Genomic DNA, 17,550 nt, shown 5'->3' on the forward strand with positions numbered 1-17,550 from the left:
GCTGTGAATCACACAAGAAGAGATTTCCCAACTTTCTCCCAAAGGGTAGCCAGTGGATTCAAACCACCTGCTGTGGGTTCACAGCACAACTCTCTGCTGACTGGCCACTAGAGTTCCCTAGGTCTCTTCCTTCATTCCTGTCACTACCCTGTTAGCCTTCCTTCATTCCTCTCACCACCCCCTTTCCTGGGGTCCTTTTCACGGGCTGTCAGGGCCTTGTGCCTGGTCTAAAGTGTCTGCAGTTATAGCTGGAGACCAGGATTCAGACCATGATTCTGCGATTACTAAAATACATTCGTTTTTCTTATTGCATTTATTTTCCAAAATGTCATCAAAGGGTCTTTAGCTAATTAAAATAAAACCTGAGACAAACAACTGGTTAAGCACGAAAATACCTTCTATTTCTCTATCCTATAGGCTTTATTCATGTACTTCAAATCGATACATACTCAATTAACTCATGATTTGAGAACTTTAATTTTTTCCTGTGTTGACAAGTTGGCATGATTGGGGAGTTTTTATTTCATTTTGGGTTACTGTCCCCATGGTCATTTAACAGTCTACAAATATTACTCATAATGACTGTCAGACACTTGGCATTTTCTTTTATTTCCAAATTAGTTCTAACAGAATGAATTCCAGGTGAAGGGATGCAGGGAGGTCTATCTTTGGACATCCTCCCTCCATCTGTCCATACTGACATCCGGGGTGTCTCTGCCCATTGGGGAAGAAAAATCTGCCAGTTAACCATTGCTGGCATCTCCATTCAGACCAAAGGCCGAAAAATCAGGTTAGATATTCATCTGGCTGCTTCTGGGATCAGCATTCATTTTCTGTGACCATAACAGCAAAAAGAAATTCCGAGTTAATTCTCGGTATGTAACTCCTACCACAATGACTTTATTAAAAAAGAAATTTCACATCCAGGAAAAAGCCATATTTTAGCCAAAGATTAAAACCACATTTACCCCTTAAAGGTCAGTGAGACTCTGTTTCATTTATTTTTGAGCATTTTTTTAAAAAGGTGAACCCCTTGCATTTTTGGCACCTTCTAGAAACTTCTGACTCTTCTGATGACCATTTTTGTTGGAATGTTGCCATGCTTGATCTATGATGGGGCATTCTTGAGAAAGAGGATGAAGGAGTCAGTAGGGAGAATAAAAGGTTAATTTCTTATATTCTCTACCTGGAAGCGGTACCCAGGGCAGTGATCCAAGCTTGGAAAATGCCAGCAAAAAAGGAGAAAGGGTTTTTCCTGGTCACTACAAAGTAAATCAAGGGGAGAAAGATGCCCCCATGGATGATGAGGCCTACAATCACCGTTATCATGTACATCCCCAGTTGCCTAGCAACCACTTCTAAGTCCTTGATGGCAATGATCTTCCCACAAATTAGGCAGGCGATACCCAGGGGAGAGTACCTGAAAAATACAAAAAGGGAGGTGGAATTAAGAAATTATTACAGAATTCAGAACTAAAAATCTGAGCCCTATTACACACTGAACTGTCAGGACACCTTCACTTTTCTATTGGAATGAGTAGCTGAAAGATGTTCTACCATGAGATTCAATTCAGGAATTCAGGTCTGTCTTTCTTCAGATTAACCACTTCAACTGAGATGTTGCCTATGGATACCATAGTGTCCACTCAGATTAAAAATCCACAGGCAAATAATGTTGTAAGATGCTTTTAGAAATAGAGGAGGCAAGCTTTAGTATCCTAAAAGTTGAGAGATACAAGTGTGTCTATGGTTCTATGATGGGTGTTTTGCATGTTGTGCTGGGAAATCTCATTTGAATTCTTTCCTAGAAAATTCACTATCTCCCCCTCACCCCCAACTAATTTTAAAAGAATATCAGAAGTGTGTGTGTGTGTGTGTGTGTGTTCACGCACGTGTGAGAGAGAGAGTCAGAGACACAGAGAGAAACAGAGAGAGAGACGCAAGGAGGAAGACAGAGACAGAGAAAGAACTGCCAAACTCAGAAATTATGTGAGCTGGGGAATATATTTTAGGAAATGTGGTTTTATGATATTTAGCTAGGGAAATTTTTGTTCTATACTTACTTTTTCAACCACAAGGCTGGCTACCATTCATTAATTTTTGAAGAGGTGGTTCAGTGGTAAAATCTTAACTCTCATGCTAGAGACCATGTTTGAGTTCCAGGCAGTGCAACTCATGCCACCACTCACCACCCGTCTGTAAGTGAAGACTTGCATATTGCTATGATGCTGAATACATTTCAATAGAGCTTCTAGACTTAAGACTAGGAAGAAAGGTGTGAACATTTACTTCCAAAAACCAGTCAAAGAAAGTCGTATGGGAATCACAACCCAACACTGATTATTTATGCATATGGCTCAGGACAGCTGCATTTTCTTCTGTGGTGCATGGGGTCATGATGGGGTGGGGTCAGCTCACCAGCAGTTAACAACAACAGCAACAGCCATTCAGTGAACACTGTGCCAGGCACATTTCATTTCAACCACAACTTGAAAGTCTGGGTATCATTATTGCTATTTAGCAAACAAGGGAACTGAAGTTCTGAAAAGTTACATTATCTGCCCAAGACCACAAACTCGGGAAGTAGGAAAATGAAAACAAAACAAAACAACCTGAAACCTGAGACTCTAAGACAGGGGCTTTTGATCCACACCAACTAAAACATTCCCTTCTGAGGGCAAGTTCAGCTCTCTGTCCATAAGCAAGAGGCAAGTCCATCACAACTTAATCTACAGAAGTTTAGTATCTATTTCCATATTATTGTTACTGTTTATATAGAAAGCTTAGACATTCTTTTTTATCTTAGTTATAAGCTAACTAATTTTACTATCATCTTAAATGTTTTCTTCATGTTTGGCAAGATTCTCTTGTTACTTCCCAATAAGGTGTTGCTGGGGTGTGGACATGTTCAGGTTAGGGCACCTTCAGTCGATGCTTTTTTATGAATCACGAACATATTTGAGAGAAACTGGTGAGTATGAAGTCCCCAACCAGCCTGTTGTTGTTGTTGTTGTTACGCTGCCTGGGGAGAGCCTTTTCCTAGATCAAAAGAAAAGCCATAATACCTTCCCACCTTCACTTGGTATTGTGGGTGCCACTGAGTGATTCTGACTCATTGCAACCTTCCGGGACAACCTTCCAGGGCAGAGTGGACTTCCCAAAGGGCTTCCTAGGCTGTGCTCTTTACAGCAAATCACCAGGTCTCTTCTCCCATGGAATTACTTTCACCCACTGCTGTTAAGTCAGAACTGATTCAGAGCTCATCCTCTCTTGGGTTTCCGAAGCTGTCAATCCAAAAGAGGGAGATTGTCCTTCTTTTTCTTCTCATACTCCTTTAACCACAAGACTTGCTACCATTCACTAAGGAGCTCGAAGAGGTGGCTCCACGGTAAAATCTCACCTCTACTGCCAGAGACCAAGCCTTATTCCTGGTAAAGGCAATTCATATACGGTCAGCACCCTCTACCCTTCTATTAGTAAAGACTTGCATATTGCTCTGATGCTGAACAAGGGTTATGCGTGGATTTGAACTGCCAAAGAGGCACAGCCTTTGGGTCAGCGGTGCAACTCCCTGTGGATTATGTCATTAGAGCTCCCATTTGAATGACTGGAGTCAGGGTTCAAACTACTTACCTCTATTAGCTCAACTACTTAACTACTGTGCCACTACGGCTTTTTCTATTTCCATTTTATAAAAGTGAACGTTAAAACTTCAAGAGGCCAACTCCAAATGCACAGGTTGCCATGAGAGTCAAATTTGTAAACATGAACGCATGTGTACTATTGAAGACCTCTTTCTGCATACCTGTTGTTAGGGACTGAACGGCTCAGTCCACACATCCCCAAAAGAGGTTGAAGTCTCAATCTTTGGGACCTATGAGGATGAACTTTTTGGAAACAGAGTCTCTGAAGATGTTGTCAATTAAATTAACATAATGTTCTGCTAAAGCAGAATGGGTCCTCATCAAATCTAACTGATGTCCTTATAAAATAGGAGAAATACAGAGTGACAGAGGAAGGATGGCCATGCAAAAATCCATCGCAAGTCAAAAAACACCTGGGCTTTTAGAAGCTCAGCTAAGAAAGGATCTCTCCCCAGAGACTTCTTCAGAGAGCCATGACCAACTCAACTCAACTCAACTCATTGAGCCTTCAAGTCAGAACTGAGTCACGGATGACTCTTCAGCACGTCTTCAAATGTTGTAAACCACATGGAAGGAGACAGTCCATTTTTCCTTCTCAGAGCAGCTAGTGCATTCAAATGACCTGCCTTTGGGTTGGCAGTGCAATTCCTTACCCACAAGGTTACCAGAGCTCTCTCGTGGTCCAGCAGACAGCCTGAATTCAGATTACTGGCTTCTAGGACTGTGAGATTCCAAGTTTATACTGTTTAAAAACATCTAATTTACGGTACTTGAACACTCAGTTCAAGGCCACTAGTTCCTCTGTGGGAGAAGGATGGGCAATCTTCTCCCATGTGATTAATTGCCTTTGAAAACTCACTGGAGGTCAGCTATGGGTTTCCAACTCTATGGTACACAATAACAACAATAACAAAATCTAAAGTTAGGGCAGTCTGAGAGAGCTCTGGTGGCTTAGTGGCAAGAAATTACACTGGTTTTTGAACCCTAAGGCAAGTGGTTCAAATCCACCAGCTGCTCCAGGGAAGAAAGATGAACAATCTTCTCTCATGCAGTTTACTACCCCTACAAATTCACTGGAGAGTCAGCTATGAATTGGTTTCAGCGTAACAGGACACAACAACAACAGCAGTACTGTGAGTTCCCAGCACTCTCCTGTATGTTCTGTTTTTACATTCTACCCATGACCTGTCATCCTCCTCCTCCTCCTCCTCATCATCCTCATCTATGCATAATGAGTTATATCGGAATTAATGAGGCTTTGTATAACATCAAAGATTCCGAGTGGTACTGTATTTAAACCCTTGATTACTAACATAAAGGTCACTGTTTGACCCCAAAGTCACGCTGTAGGGGGAAGATGTGGCATTTGTTTTAGTAAAGGTTCCATCTTGGAAACCCTATGGGGTAGTTCTACTGTGACCTACAGAGTCAGTGTGGATCAGAATCAATTTAGGGGCAGTAGGAGGAATTTAATTTTGGTCTCTCTTACAGGTTACTGCCACCTAATTGTGGGGTTGTTTTCATAAGCAAAATATTTCTCAAGAGGACCTTTATCCTAAAAGAGTTGATTTGTACCTGGCGCTAATTAGGTAAAATGTCAGCCTCTGCTGCTTTCATGATAAACATCGACTACCCTAAGGCCTGGACATGTCCTGACTCAGGGGCAAGGGCTGGCCAGTATCTGAGAACTGAGTCCCCAGGCCTTAAGGAGCCTGGCTGTGCATTCCAATTACATATTGGGCTGCTGACAGAAGGACAGGTAACTCAATGACATTGTGGTTTTTGAGTTTTTTTCCATAAAATTGTTATTTTATATTTGTTTCTTTACAAAGCTCATCTATATTATTTTTCTTTTTATATTTTAATGAAAGTTTACAGAGACTTTGGATTTCCATTCACTCATTGTTTCACTTTTCTCCCTGCTCACCCCTGCCCCCAATTAATTTTTTCTTTTTGAAAAGTAAAAGAAAAAATTCTTTCATTGTTATTCAATCCCTCACCCCAAGTCCACTCCACTGTTACCTTTGTTCTGGACTCCTGTCATGACAATAATATCTAATCATATATCCCTTTTAAACAGTTCTCTCCCTCATCTGTTTCAATGCACATATACATTATTTTTCACACCAACTATTTCCTATTTCCTTTACCCACCCCACCCTCCCTCCATCAAATTGTGTGACCCTATGATTACCCACTCCCAATCCTCACCCCTCTGCTCCCATCTTCCCCATCTTAGATCCTCATACATGTTTTACTAGTTATATTTTTCTATAATAATAATAATCTTGTACAGTATTTGTCCTTATGGGACTGAGTTAGTTCACTTTTGGTCCCTGGCTTTAGGAAGTCTGGTACAAATCTCTGTCACATCATTAAGCTCTTGCCTTTGCTGTCCTTTTACAGTCTCTTGTGCGCCCAAAGGCACAACTCAACTTGCCACCATCAATTTAGAACCAATCCATAGTTGACCCTCTGCTGGAATTCTAAAGCTAAAAATGTCATGGGAAGAGGTTGTCCATCTTTCTCCCTTAGAGTTGTTGATGGATTCAAACCATCTGTGTTAGCAACACCCAAAGACGTACACCACCAGAAAGACTAACCACCAGAGCTCCCACACACAGGATCTCAAACGTCCGTGAGGTGGTTCCAGGGCCAATGTTCTGTTCACTGTGATTGTAAAGAGTTGAGCAGAATGTGCCTTCTCACAAAGCAAAACAGCTCTCATATTCAAAAGGTCAATTCTTTCCCACAAACCAATTGCCCTTCAAAGATGCTCAGAATCAAACCAAGAGGTCAATTCTTTCCCAAGCACCAATCACCCTTTAAACATGTTCAGAAAAACACAAATATTAGCTGTTTTGGGTGCCATTAAATTTTCCTCTTCTTCTGGGATAAGCAATTCATAGAACTGAGGAAATGTTTTCAAGTCTCTTTGCCAAATAAGACCAGCTATGAAGTCCCTCAGGAGAACACATGTGAAGCAGGCCAAATGGATTAGAGAAAGGTAGTAACCTCCAGAGCACCTAGCTTCCTGGAAAAAAGCATGAGTTCCAATTATAAGTGGTGTTACTAAAAAAACTAGGATGTGGACTGTTATGGCCAATAAATAACTATGGCAGGGAGCGGGACCTTCTTAACCCAAACACTTTCATTTTCCATACCACAATGGCCATTAGAACAAAGAAAGCGCCTTTATTCTCTGACGTCTTTTAGGGCCATCATTTCCTCACACCTGTTTTCAAAACAAGTAACTTAGACCTCCATAAAGAGCTGGCACTCACAACTCCCCTGGCAATGAGTTATCTCACTGATAAGGACACTCCATGGCACAGAAAGTGCCAACACCCATAGTCAAGGTCAAGCCAAAAGCTTCGGAAATGAAAGAAAAATCAAAACCACAAAACCAAAGTGCTCCAAGAGGCTGAGGGCGCCATGGAGCGTTCTAAAGCCAAAATCTGTCCCCCAGTAATTCTCGCATCTCTAAATTAGAAGGGCACATCTACAGAGTGGACAAAGAGGCAATTCCTTCCATGCTGCTCTGGCTGTTCTGTGCACTCGGCTGGGAAGTGACCCACAGCTGACCCTCCAGCAGGTTTTCAGAAGCAGTAAATCAAATGGAAGGAGATAGTCCATGCTCTTCCCACGGAACAGCTGGTGGATTCGAGCCATGTGCCTTTGTGATTGCAGTGCTGATTCTTACCACTGGGATACCAGAACTCCCCAGACTGCAGTTCTTAGACTGATTGAATCTATGGCTTTGTCCACCATTCTGAAGGTCACTGATTTATCCAGGGCTGGCCAGTCAGCCTTTTTCTTGCTCATGTATCATCCATTCTAATCTCTATCTACTTTGTACCTCAGCGAAGTCAAATGAAGGGTCCAAATATGGCACCTCCTCAGGACCACACAAATACAGACGCATGCCCAGTATTTATACCTGGAACTCACACCAGCCTCATGTCCATGAACCAACTGCATTATAGTGACCTTCTGGTTACAGTGAAGATTTCCTAAATGTACCGCACACTGACAAAGTTAGAATTTCCTAAAGCTGGCCTCCAGCACTGAAATTTGGAGGACAGCTGTCTGGCCAACAGATTGGAAGAGGTCCGTATTTGTTCCCATTTCTAAGAAAGGTGATCCAAATGAATGTGGAAACTATTGAACAATATCAATATCACATGCAAGCAAAATACTGCTGAAAATCATTAAAAAAATGGCTCAAACAATACATAGATAGGAAACTGCCAGATGTCCAAGCAGGATTTAGATGAGGCCATGCACCAGGGTTATCATTGGTGATGTTAGACGGATCCTGGCTGAAAGTAATGAACATCAGAAGAATGTCTATTTGTGCTTTATGGACTATGCAAAGGCATTTGACCGTGTGGATCCTAACAAGTTGTGGCTGACATTGAGAAGACAGGGAATCCTAGAGCACTTAATTGTGCTCATACAGAACCTACACCTGGATTAGGATGCTATTGTGCGAACAGAGTAGGGGGAAACTGCATGGTTTAAAATTGAGAAGGGAGTGTGTGAGGGTTGTATTCTCTCAACACACCTATTCAATCTGGATGCTGAACAAATTATCTGAGAAGCTGGACTCTATGAAGAGAAGTATGGCATCAGGATTGGAGGGAGACTCACCAATTACCTGCGTTATGCAGATGACACAACCTTGCTTGCTGAAAGTAAGGAGAAATTCATGCACTTGTTGCAGAAGATTAAAGAATGCAACCTTTTGGTGTGGATTGCATCTCAATATCATGAAAACAAAGATTCTGATCACTGGACCAATAGGCAGCATCATGATGGATGGAGAGGAGACCGAAACTGTCAAGAGCTTCATTTTGCTTGGATCCACAATTAACACCCTTTGTACCAGCAGTCAGGAAATAAGGAGACACATTGCACTGGGGAAAGCTGCAGTTAGGGACCTCGCCAAATTATTGAGGAGCCATGATGTCATTTTGAGGACTAAGGTGCATCTGATTCAGGCCATGATCTTTCTGATCACTTGCTATACATCTTAGAGCTGGACAGTGAATAAGGATGACAGAAAGAGAATTCATGCCTTTGAGCTGTAGTGTTGGAAAATAGCACTGAACATCCCATGCGTGGCCAAGAGAACAAACCAGTATGTCTTGGAGAGGGTACAGCGGAGCACTCTTTGGAGGCAAGAATGATGAAGCTTTGCCTCACATACTTTGGGCACGTTGCTAGGAGGGGCTATTCCTTAGAGAAGGACATGATGTTGGGAAGGGTGGAGGGTCAGTGAAGGAGAGGAAGACCCTCAGCCAGGTGGAGTGACACAGTGACTGATGCAGTCAGCTCTTGTGTGTCAGGAAATGTGAGGATGGCGCCGAACAGAACAGGTTCAGATCTTTTGCTCACAGGGCTCATAGGGTTACTATGAGTCATATTCGACAGCACCTAATGAGAAAAACTGTGATGAAGTGGAAGCCTTTTTAAATTATTCTCCTTTTCCTCCCCTTAATTACTACTTCATCCTCAAAGGACTATGAATTAATACTCAATAATTATCACAACACTGTAGCTAAAACATCAGAAAATTTTGTGAAAGCCACAACTATAAAAACACTGGAAACAACTGTACACACTTGTGCATGTTCATCTGACACCATGTGATTGGATGCAGCCCTGTAACTGAATAACAACAGCTCTGTCCAGGGTGCATGGTTAGAAGCTGTTCAATTGGCTCTGACTCAGTAACTCTGTACAAGGAATGAAGCCCTGTCCAATTCTGTGCCATCTTCACAGTCTCAGACTACTGCACTGGCCCCTGTGTCAATGAGACTAATGGAGAGTCTTTCTTTCCTTCACTGACCCTCTACTCTTCCAAGCTATGCAGGACTTTTCTAGGAACTTTTCTAGACAACACGTTCAAACTATGTGAAATGAAGTCTCATCGTCCTTGCTTTTCAGGAGGATTCTGGCTGCACTTCCAAGACAGATTTGTTTGTTATTTTTTGCAGTCCATGGTACATTCATGATTCTTTGCCAACATCACCATTCAAAGTGGTGTAATGTGTTGAGCTGCTTAGCAAAAGGTCAGCAGATCAAATCCACTAGCTGCTCTAAGAGAGGAAGTATTTTTGTCATAAAGATTTGCAGATTTATAGCTTCAGAAATATGATAGAGAGTCATCAGGAGTCAGATCTGTCTCAATTGCAGTGGGCTGAGTACATCAGAAGATTCAAAAAGTACATTAGCATAGTCTGAGCTCGTAAAGTTTATCAATACATGTAAATTGGGATTATGAGAAATGCAGTGTTGTTATAACTAACTACAGGGATATTTTTATAAAAAATAAGTTCTGCTGAAATGTTGTTGTTGTGTAACCTCGAGTCAGAACTGACCCATAGCTGACCCTCTGGAGGGTTTTCAGTCAATCACATGGGAGGAGAGTGCCCATCCTTCTCCCTTGGAGAAGCTAGTGGCCTTGAACCGTGTGCTTTTGGGATTGCAGCATAGTTTCATGCCACTAGGCCACCAGAGCTTTGCACAAAAATTGTATCGATAGTAATTTTGTCATTTCGGTGTCACTTATGAATTTTGGTTGCTGGACCTGTATACCTGCAAATCTTTATGGGAGGAGACCATCAATTTTTCTCCCTCAGAGCAGCTGGTGGATTTGAACTTCCAACCTTTCTTGTTAGCAGCCCAACACATTAAACACTACATTGCCCTTCTGACCAAATTCTTATGAATTCTGGTTTCAATTAATGGAAAAGTTTTTGATCCGTATCCCAGAACCCTGTTCCTGAAGTCAACAGAGGCAATACTTGACTGCAATATTCAATATGAATTGAAACTCAACATGAAGTAGACAAAGATTCTCACTACTGGGCCAGTTGGCAGCATCATGACAGATGGAGAAGAGATTGTTAACAACTTCAGCTTGCGTGGGTCCACAATCAACACTCTTGGTACCAGTAGTCAAGAAGTCAAAAGACGAATTGCATTGGGAAAATCTGCTGTCAGGGACCTCTCCAGAGTACTAACGATGTCCATTTAGAGACTAAAGCAAACCTGATCCAGCCCATGGTCTTCACAATCAATCACTTGCTATGCATCAGAGAGCTGGACAATGAATACAGATGACAGAAAAAGGATCAATACCTTTGAGTTATAGTGCTGCAGAAGAGTACTGATCATTCCTCAGACTGCCAAAAGAACAAACAGGTATATCCTGGAGAGGGTGAAGCCAAGTTGTTCCTTGGAGCCAAGGATTTTGAGGCTCTGTTTCACATACATTGCACATGTTGCCAGGAAGGACCAGTCCTTGGAGAAGAACATCATACTTGCAAGGGTGGAGGGACAGTGCAAGAGAGGAAGACGCTGGATGAGATGGATTGACACAGTAACTGGGTAATGGGAATAAGTATGTTGGAGACAGTAAGATTGGTTCAGGACAGGACAAGGTTTGGAGCTACTGTGTACAGAGTCATTATGAGTCATGGGAAACTCAAAAGCACTTAGCAACAACAACTTTACATTTTCTAGAAGATTCCTTTCCCTGGAAAGGCAGGAAAGAAAATGATGTTGATATGGATGAAGGAAAAGATTTGCCTATTTTGCCCATGTTGCTGACATCGAAAACAAATGAAGTGGCTATGATGGCTTAGTGGTAAGAATCTGTGCTGCAATCCCAAAGGCACATGGTTCAAATCCACTTGCTGCTATGAAGGAGAAAGATGGACAATCTCCTCCTGTGAAATTACTGACTAAAAACCCACTGGAGGGTCAGCTTTGGTTCAGTTCTGGCTCGGTGGTACACCACTACAACATGCATAGTAAAGGTATACACTTGGCTAGAAATTCTGGGAAATACTCTCAGATACCAATGTTTAGTAGCCTATTCTACCTCCTATATTACTGTTATGAAACCCTCAGCAGACTCCTTCCTTCAGAATGGCTCTGAAACACTTAAAAAAAGAAATCTTTGTACAGTATCACCATATGCCCTTAGATCTTCACACAAAGGAAACATTCCGAAAACTAGTACTGCCTGGGATGTTAGGGAATCAGTATAACAATCTAAAAAACACTCATTGCCACCGAGTTGGAACCAACTCCTAGACGACCCTCTGTTGTGTTTCTATAGCCATTAATCCCATGGGAAGAGATTGCCCTTCTCTGTGCTGTACAGATTCTGATGGATTTGAACCACCAGAGAGGTGCGACCTTTGGGTTCACAGCACAACACTCTGTGGACTAAGCCACCAGAGGTCCCTCGTGCTCTCCTTGGCCAGCTGAGATTTCAGAATCATTAACTAAAAAGATAGCACTTTAAAGCCAAATGCACTGGATCCTACTCATGCTATCTTCAATTGCCTCATATGCATGTGGAAATTGGATAATGAATAAATAAGACCAAAGAAGAACTGATGTCTTTGAATGGTGATGTGGTATAGTGTGCGGTATATTGGCAAAGAATACTGACTATCTCCCGGACTTCCAAAAGGACAAACAAATCTGTCTTGGAGGAAGTGCAGCCAAGATGCTGCTTAGAGGTAAGGATGGGGAAACTCCATCCCATACGCTTTTGGGATGTTGTCAGGAAAGGCCAAACTTGGAAAAAGACATCATGTTTGGAAAGATAGAGGATCAGAAGAAGAAAGGAAGATCCTGAACAAAATGGACTGATGCAGTGACCACATCAATGGTCTGCACATGCTGGAGATTCTGAGGACGAAGCATAGAACAGGATCAGAGCTGCTGTTCAGAGGACGGCTGTAAGTCATAGTTAACTTGATGGCATTGAACAACACCAACTATAAGCAACTTTAATGATGGGCTTGAGCACACAGTAATGATGGTGAAGAAGGCACACAATCGGGTAGGTTTTCATTCTGTTGTACACAGAGTCAGGTCTGACTGAATGACAATGAAAACAACAACTATAAGCACCTATGAGATGAAGCAGAAGCTGTATTGTGCTGATAATTCAAAAGAAAATCTCACCTACTCATGTGTTTCTGTGCCCCCTCTAGACATACTTCACTAGGGAAGTCTGCTCTCAGGGACCTCTCCAAAGTATCAAAGAGCAGTGATGTCAGCTTAAAGACTAAAAAGCACCTGACACAAGCAATGGTCTTTTCAATCACTTGCTATGCATCTCAGAGCTGGATGACGAGTGTCAGAAGAAATATTGGTGTTTTTGAGTTGTGGTGTTAGAGAAGAGTGCTGAGTGTCCCATGGACTGTCAGAAGAGCAAACAGATATGTTTTGAGAAAAGTTCAGAGTGCTCCTGAGAGGAAAAGATGTTGCCACTTCATCTCACATACTTTGGGCATGTTGTTAGGATTGACACAGTGGCTTGCAGGGATGGGATCAAGGGTATCAGAGATTATAAAGGTGGCAGACGATAGCACACAGTTCAGATCTACTGTTCACAGGTCTGTCTTTATGACATAGGTACTTGACTCAAAGGCACTTTAACAACAACAGTGAACTCCAATTCTTCCTCTCTAGTTAGGTAATGTTACGTAGGTAAATTACTTCCACGCTCTGCAGTGGCTTCTTGTGTAAAATGGGAACAAAAATACCATCCTTGTAGGGTTATTGTGATTCTGTTTAACAGGTAATAGGAGAACAATAAATTACAACTTTTATGATTTAAAGATTTAGTGTGTCTAAACCAGAGTTTTCTGTAACACTGGTGATTGAGATCAGATTTCCAAGAACATTTTTAGTTATTATATGTCCTCTAAAATTTCCTTTTTGCCTTCATGACCTAAAATCTACCTCTTTTATATGTGAGACATGAGTAATCCAAGTCTAAGATTCTTTTGGAAACAACAAGGTTAGGACAGTGGTTCTACAAAATGGCCTGGGCCATACCCTCACCTAGTTTCCTGGGATCACTTTCATGTTCCCTGATACTGCTCAGTATTACTGACTGGATATTCCAGCTCCCTCTGAGTCCAGAGATCAACAGAACTTTAAATAATTGGTCTGCTTTGTGGACTATACTGTCCATTATAGCTTTTCAGTTCTATAACTGCAATGGGAAAGCAGCCATAATTAGTAAACAAATGGCCATCATAATGTTCCAATAAATCTTTATTTATGGTCAGTGAAATGTGAATTTCATATAATTTTCATATATAATGAACTTTTTTTTCAACCATGGAGAAAAAGAAAAACCATTTTTAATTCATAGGTTGCATGGGTTATACACTGTTCACTTCTGTTCTACGAGAAGCTCCAAACAGCAGCCAGGAAATTAAAAGACATATTGTGATGGGAAAGTTTGCTGTTAGGGACCTCTCTAAAGTACTGAAAAGCAACGGTGTCTCTCTGGAGACTAAGGTGCGTCTGGTACAGGCCATGGTCTTTGCAATCACTTGTTATGCGTCAGAGAGCTGGACAATGACCAGGGAGGATAGAAGGAGAATTGATGCTTTTGAGCTTTGGTGTTGGAGAAGAGTTCTGAGGGTATTATGACTGCTAAGAAAACAAACAGATTCATCCTGGAGAGGGTTAAACCGGCCTGCTCCTTGGAGGCAAGGATTCTGAGACTTCATCTGACATACTTTGGTCATGTTGTAAGGAGAGACCGGCCCTTGGAGAAGGACCTTGGGAGGGTGGAAGGCAGGCGCAGGAGGGGAAGGCCCTCTGGGAGGTGGATTGATTCGGTGACTGGGGCAATCAGGATGAGTGTGATGGAGACAGTGTGATTGGCACAGGACAGAGCAGAGTTTAGAGCTGTTGTACATAGGGTAGCTATGAGTTGCAAGTGACTCAGCGGCACAGAACAACAACAACATTCACTTCTCAAAGTTTTTCCACAGAACCCCTTCCTCAGTTCATGTCCACTCTTTCCTGTTCGAAGGGCTCCAGTATCTTTTGGGGTCAAAACCCCACTCCAACAAAGGAAGAACAAGCTGACTTACCACATAATCATGATCACCAACTTCATCACGATCTCATTCAAAATGTTGAAGAAGTCCACCATCAACTTGGCCTGCTCGCCCATCTTCCCCATGGCGATGCCAAAAGCAATGAAAAACCCTATCAGACCTGTTGGGTTAAGTCACAGCACACAGGAAAATCAGTTCTAATGAATGGGCAGCGTCTCCCTCATTCTTTACCATTCGGCGAGTATGGAGCTGCATTTTCACAGGCTGTTGCATTACGAATTAAACATTAAAAGACAAAAGCATTACTTTTCACACTAAAAGTATCTTTCCCTTGGATAATTATGGCTTTCCTAAACATATTTCATCTAAGCCAAGTTCAATTTTAAACAGAGTTCCTTGAAGAAAAGGAATTCTTCTTCATTCCAAACTAAAAATATTTTCTCTCTACCTCATTTCTGAAATCAGGCAGACTCAGGGATTCTTATGCAAAATTTGGACCCAGTATTGGAACAAACCTATTATCAAGTTGATTCTGATTCATAGCGACCTTGAACGACAGAGTAGAATGCTTCCTATGTTTGTCAAGGTTGTAGATCCTTATGGATGCAGGCAACCTCATCTTTCTTCCAGAGAGCACCTGGTGAGTTCAAACCACAGGCCTTTTACTTAGAAACTGAGTGCCAGTAGGGCTCCTTTTCTGACTCATTGTTGTCAGGTGTCATAGAGTTAACTATTACTCATAGCAACTCTATGAACAAAAGAACTAAATTTTGCCCTATCCAACACATGTTCTCCATCATGTTCAAGTCCATTGTCATAATCATTGAGTCTATCCATCTCGTTTTAACTTACAGTAACTCTATATGGGAATAATTTTAACACTCATTGCTGTCAAATCAATTCCAACGCAGAGCAATCTTCCATTAATTTCTAAAGCTTGACTTTCATTGAAATTCAGCCCCAGCTGAGCCTGCAGGGTCAGTCAGTTCTAAGCCAAAGTAGCAAGAATTTGAGGAGTTTTGTTCTTACCTTGTTGATAAAATTCACTCAGTGCTGACCAATTCTAATCACCATTCTTGAATCTTATTTCTGGTGTGCTGACTTTTGCTGTTTTCTCCATGCCTGAGCATATGTGCTGGAAACCCGCTCCATACCTTAGTTCCTTAAAGGCTGAGGTCTAGCTATCCTTCCATGGAAGACTTCCTTCTAATCAGTAGTTCTTCCTACTACCGCCTCTATCTGTTTTTCACTCTTAACCCTGGGATCTCACCCAGATCCTCTCAGTAACTGGATGCACTGAGTGGTTCATGCTGTTGTGTGCCATTGAGTCAGAACTGATTAAGAGCGGACCCTCCAGCAGGTTTTCAGAGGAAGTAAACCACATGGGAGTTGAGTACCCACTTTTCTCCTATGCATCAGCTGATGGATTCAAACTATGTGCCTTTGGATTGGGAGCACACTTACCACCAAGTTTATAGACATCCTCATTACCACTGGGGTGCTCTCTGGATCCCTGATTGTCTCTTAACAAGTTTATTCAAATTCACGATGATTCCATTTGTGTCAGAGTAGCATGAGAATTTTCAAAAGTTCATTTTTCAGAAGTAGATCACTAAACCTTTCTTTCAAAGTGCTTCTGGGTGGACTTAAACCTCTTATCCAAACACATGCACTATTCATATTACCTAATCGCTATGTATTCTTCTCTCCACCATAACTCATTATTGCCAGTATTAGAGCTTCAAACGAATCAAAGTTGCTATACTCTTAAGCACAGGGCCTGGCTTGCCCACTTGCTTCCTCCTCTGAACTGGCAGTGTGGCTCATCCCCTCTGCTCCGCTTTGCCCTTCGTCACACTTACCAGGCTGCAGTCTGGCAGGCATCATTTCAAGTCTCTCTATTGTGTTTAGTCTCCTATTATGTCAAGTTATGCTGAGAGTCTTGGAGTAAATGATACCATAATGACTTGGTTCATTTATAAGGAATTCTCTCTAAACTTCTTTTCCCTAGTCACCAAACTCCCTCCATACCAAGCACGTACTATCCAAAAGGCCAAGGAGAAGGACCCCACATTTGGGTTTGGAGTTTTTAATTCTTTGTATATAATATTTTCCTTGCCAGCTCTTGGCCAGAAAGCTTGATGACTTCACAAGTAAATCAGTGGCCTCATTAGAGATCAAGGTTTAGTGAAGACTGGATGCAGGACTGAGAGTGACCTAATTCTGAAATAATGTATGAAGCCAAATTCAAGCTTGTTGCTATCCCCAAGCCTTTCTTTCAAGTCCATGGAGAGGAGTTTGCTAGGTGTGTGGTGAGGAATAATGTGTGAATATTCAAGCTGAGAAGAGCTCATATTACTTGGTTTATTTGGGTTGGAAATTTTAAGGAAAATGCATAGTCTCTAGGCTCTGTGGAACTGAAATCAACAAACCCCAAAAGTACCCTCTCAGTCAGCATAAAACAGCTGCATCTATAATGTGGGAGATGCATTATTTGAAGGAAGAGTTTCTCCCAGGAGCTGATTAAAGTGGATAGGATTAGAGTAGGATCCAGAAATTAATCTAGAGGCTCTTTAAGAGAGAAAATCTACTGAAGACTGATTGATTCCAACCTTAAAGGAGTAGAAGGCCAGATCCAGGGTTTTAGATTCCTTTATTGCTATGTTTTATCCTTGGGACTTTCCAGAGCCAAAAACAAAAGGGAAAAAGGTGTAAAAGGCATTCCACCCTTGGATGGCCATGGAAAGAACCTTCACTTCAGTCATGATTGGTCAATGGGAAGTTTCTTAACGGTCTCATTTCCCTTGGCTTTCCAGAGCCTTGGTCTACATTTGGCTCCAAATCAGTACCCCACTTGTCAACACTGACTCCAGTTAGTTCCTTCTGTAAACATTCCTTAACTGAGCCCACTCAGTGAGACAGGGATGTGTCATCTGAACAAAGCTCTTTTAGAGTTCATTTGGGTTGAAATAGTGGTCAACTTCTGAAACTCCCCAAAAGAGCCAAAGGTC

General features: G+C 41.9%; 1 protein-coding gene across 1 annotated transcript in view; it reads right to left on the reverse strand.

Moving 5' to 3' along the window:
- The window catches only part of SLC1A2 (solute carrier family 1 (glial high affinity glutamate transporter), member 2), a 199,300-nt gene that overhangs the window by 38,389 nt on the left and 143,361 nt on the right, over window positions 1-17,550 (reverse strand). The window contains exons 6-7 of the mRNA XM_006883756.1: window positions 14,573-14,699; window positions 1,187-1,420 (exon numbers count right to left, since the gene is read on the reverse strand). Coding sequence (XP_006883818.1) covers window positions 1,187-1,420; window positions 14,573-14,699 — 361 coding nt within the window. The remainder of the gene's footprint in view (window positions 1-1,186; window positions 1,421-14,572; window positions 14,700-17,550) is intronic.

The sequence above is a fragment of the Elephantulus edwardii genome, unplaced genomic scaffold, assembly GCF_000299155.1.
Source record: "Elephantulus edwardii isolate Elephantulus edwardi_28Jun2011 unplaced genomic scaffold, EleEdw1.0 scaffold00029, whole genome shotgun sequence".
NCBI classification, from domain to species: Eukaryota; Metazoa; Chordata; class Mammalia; order Macroscelidea; family Macroscelididae; genus Elephantulus; species Elephantulus edwardii.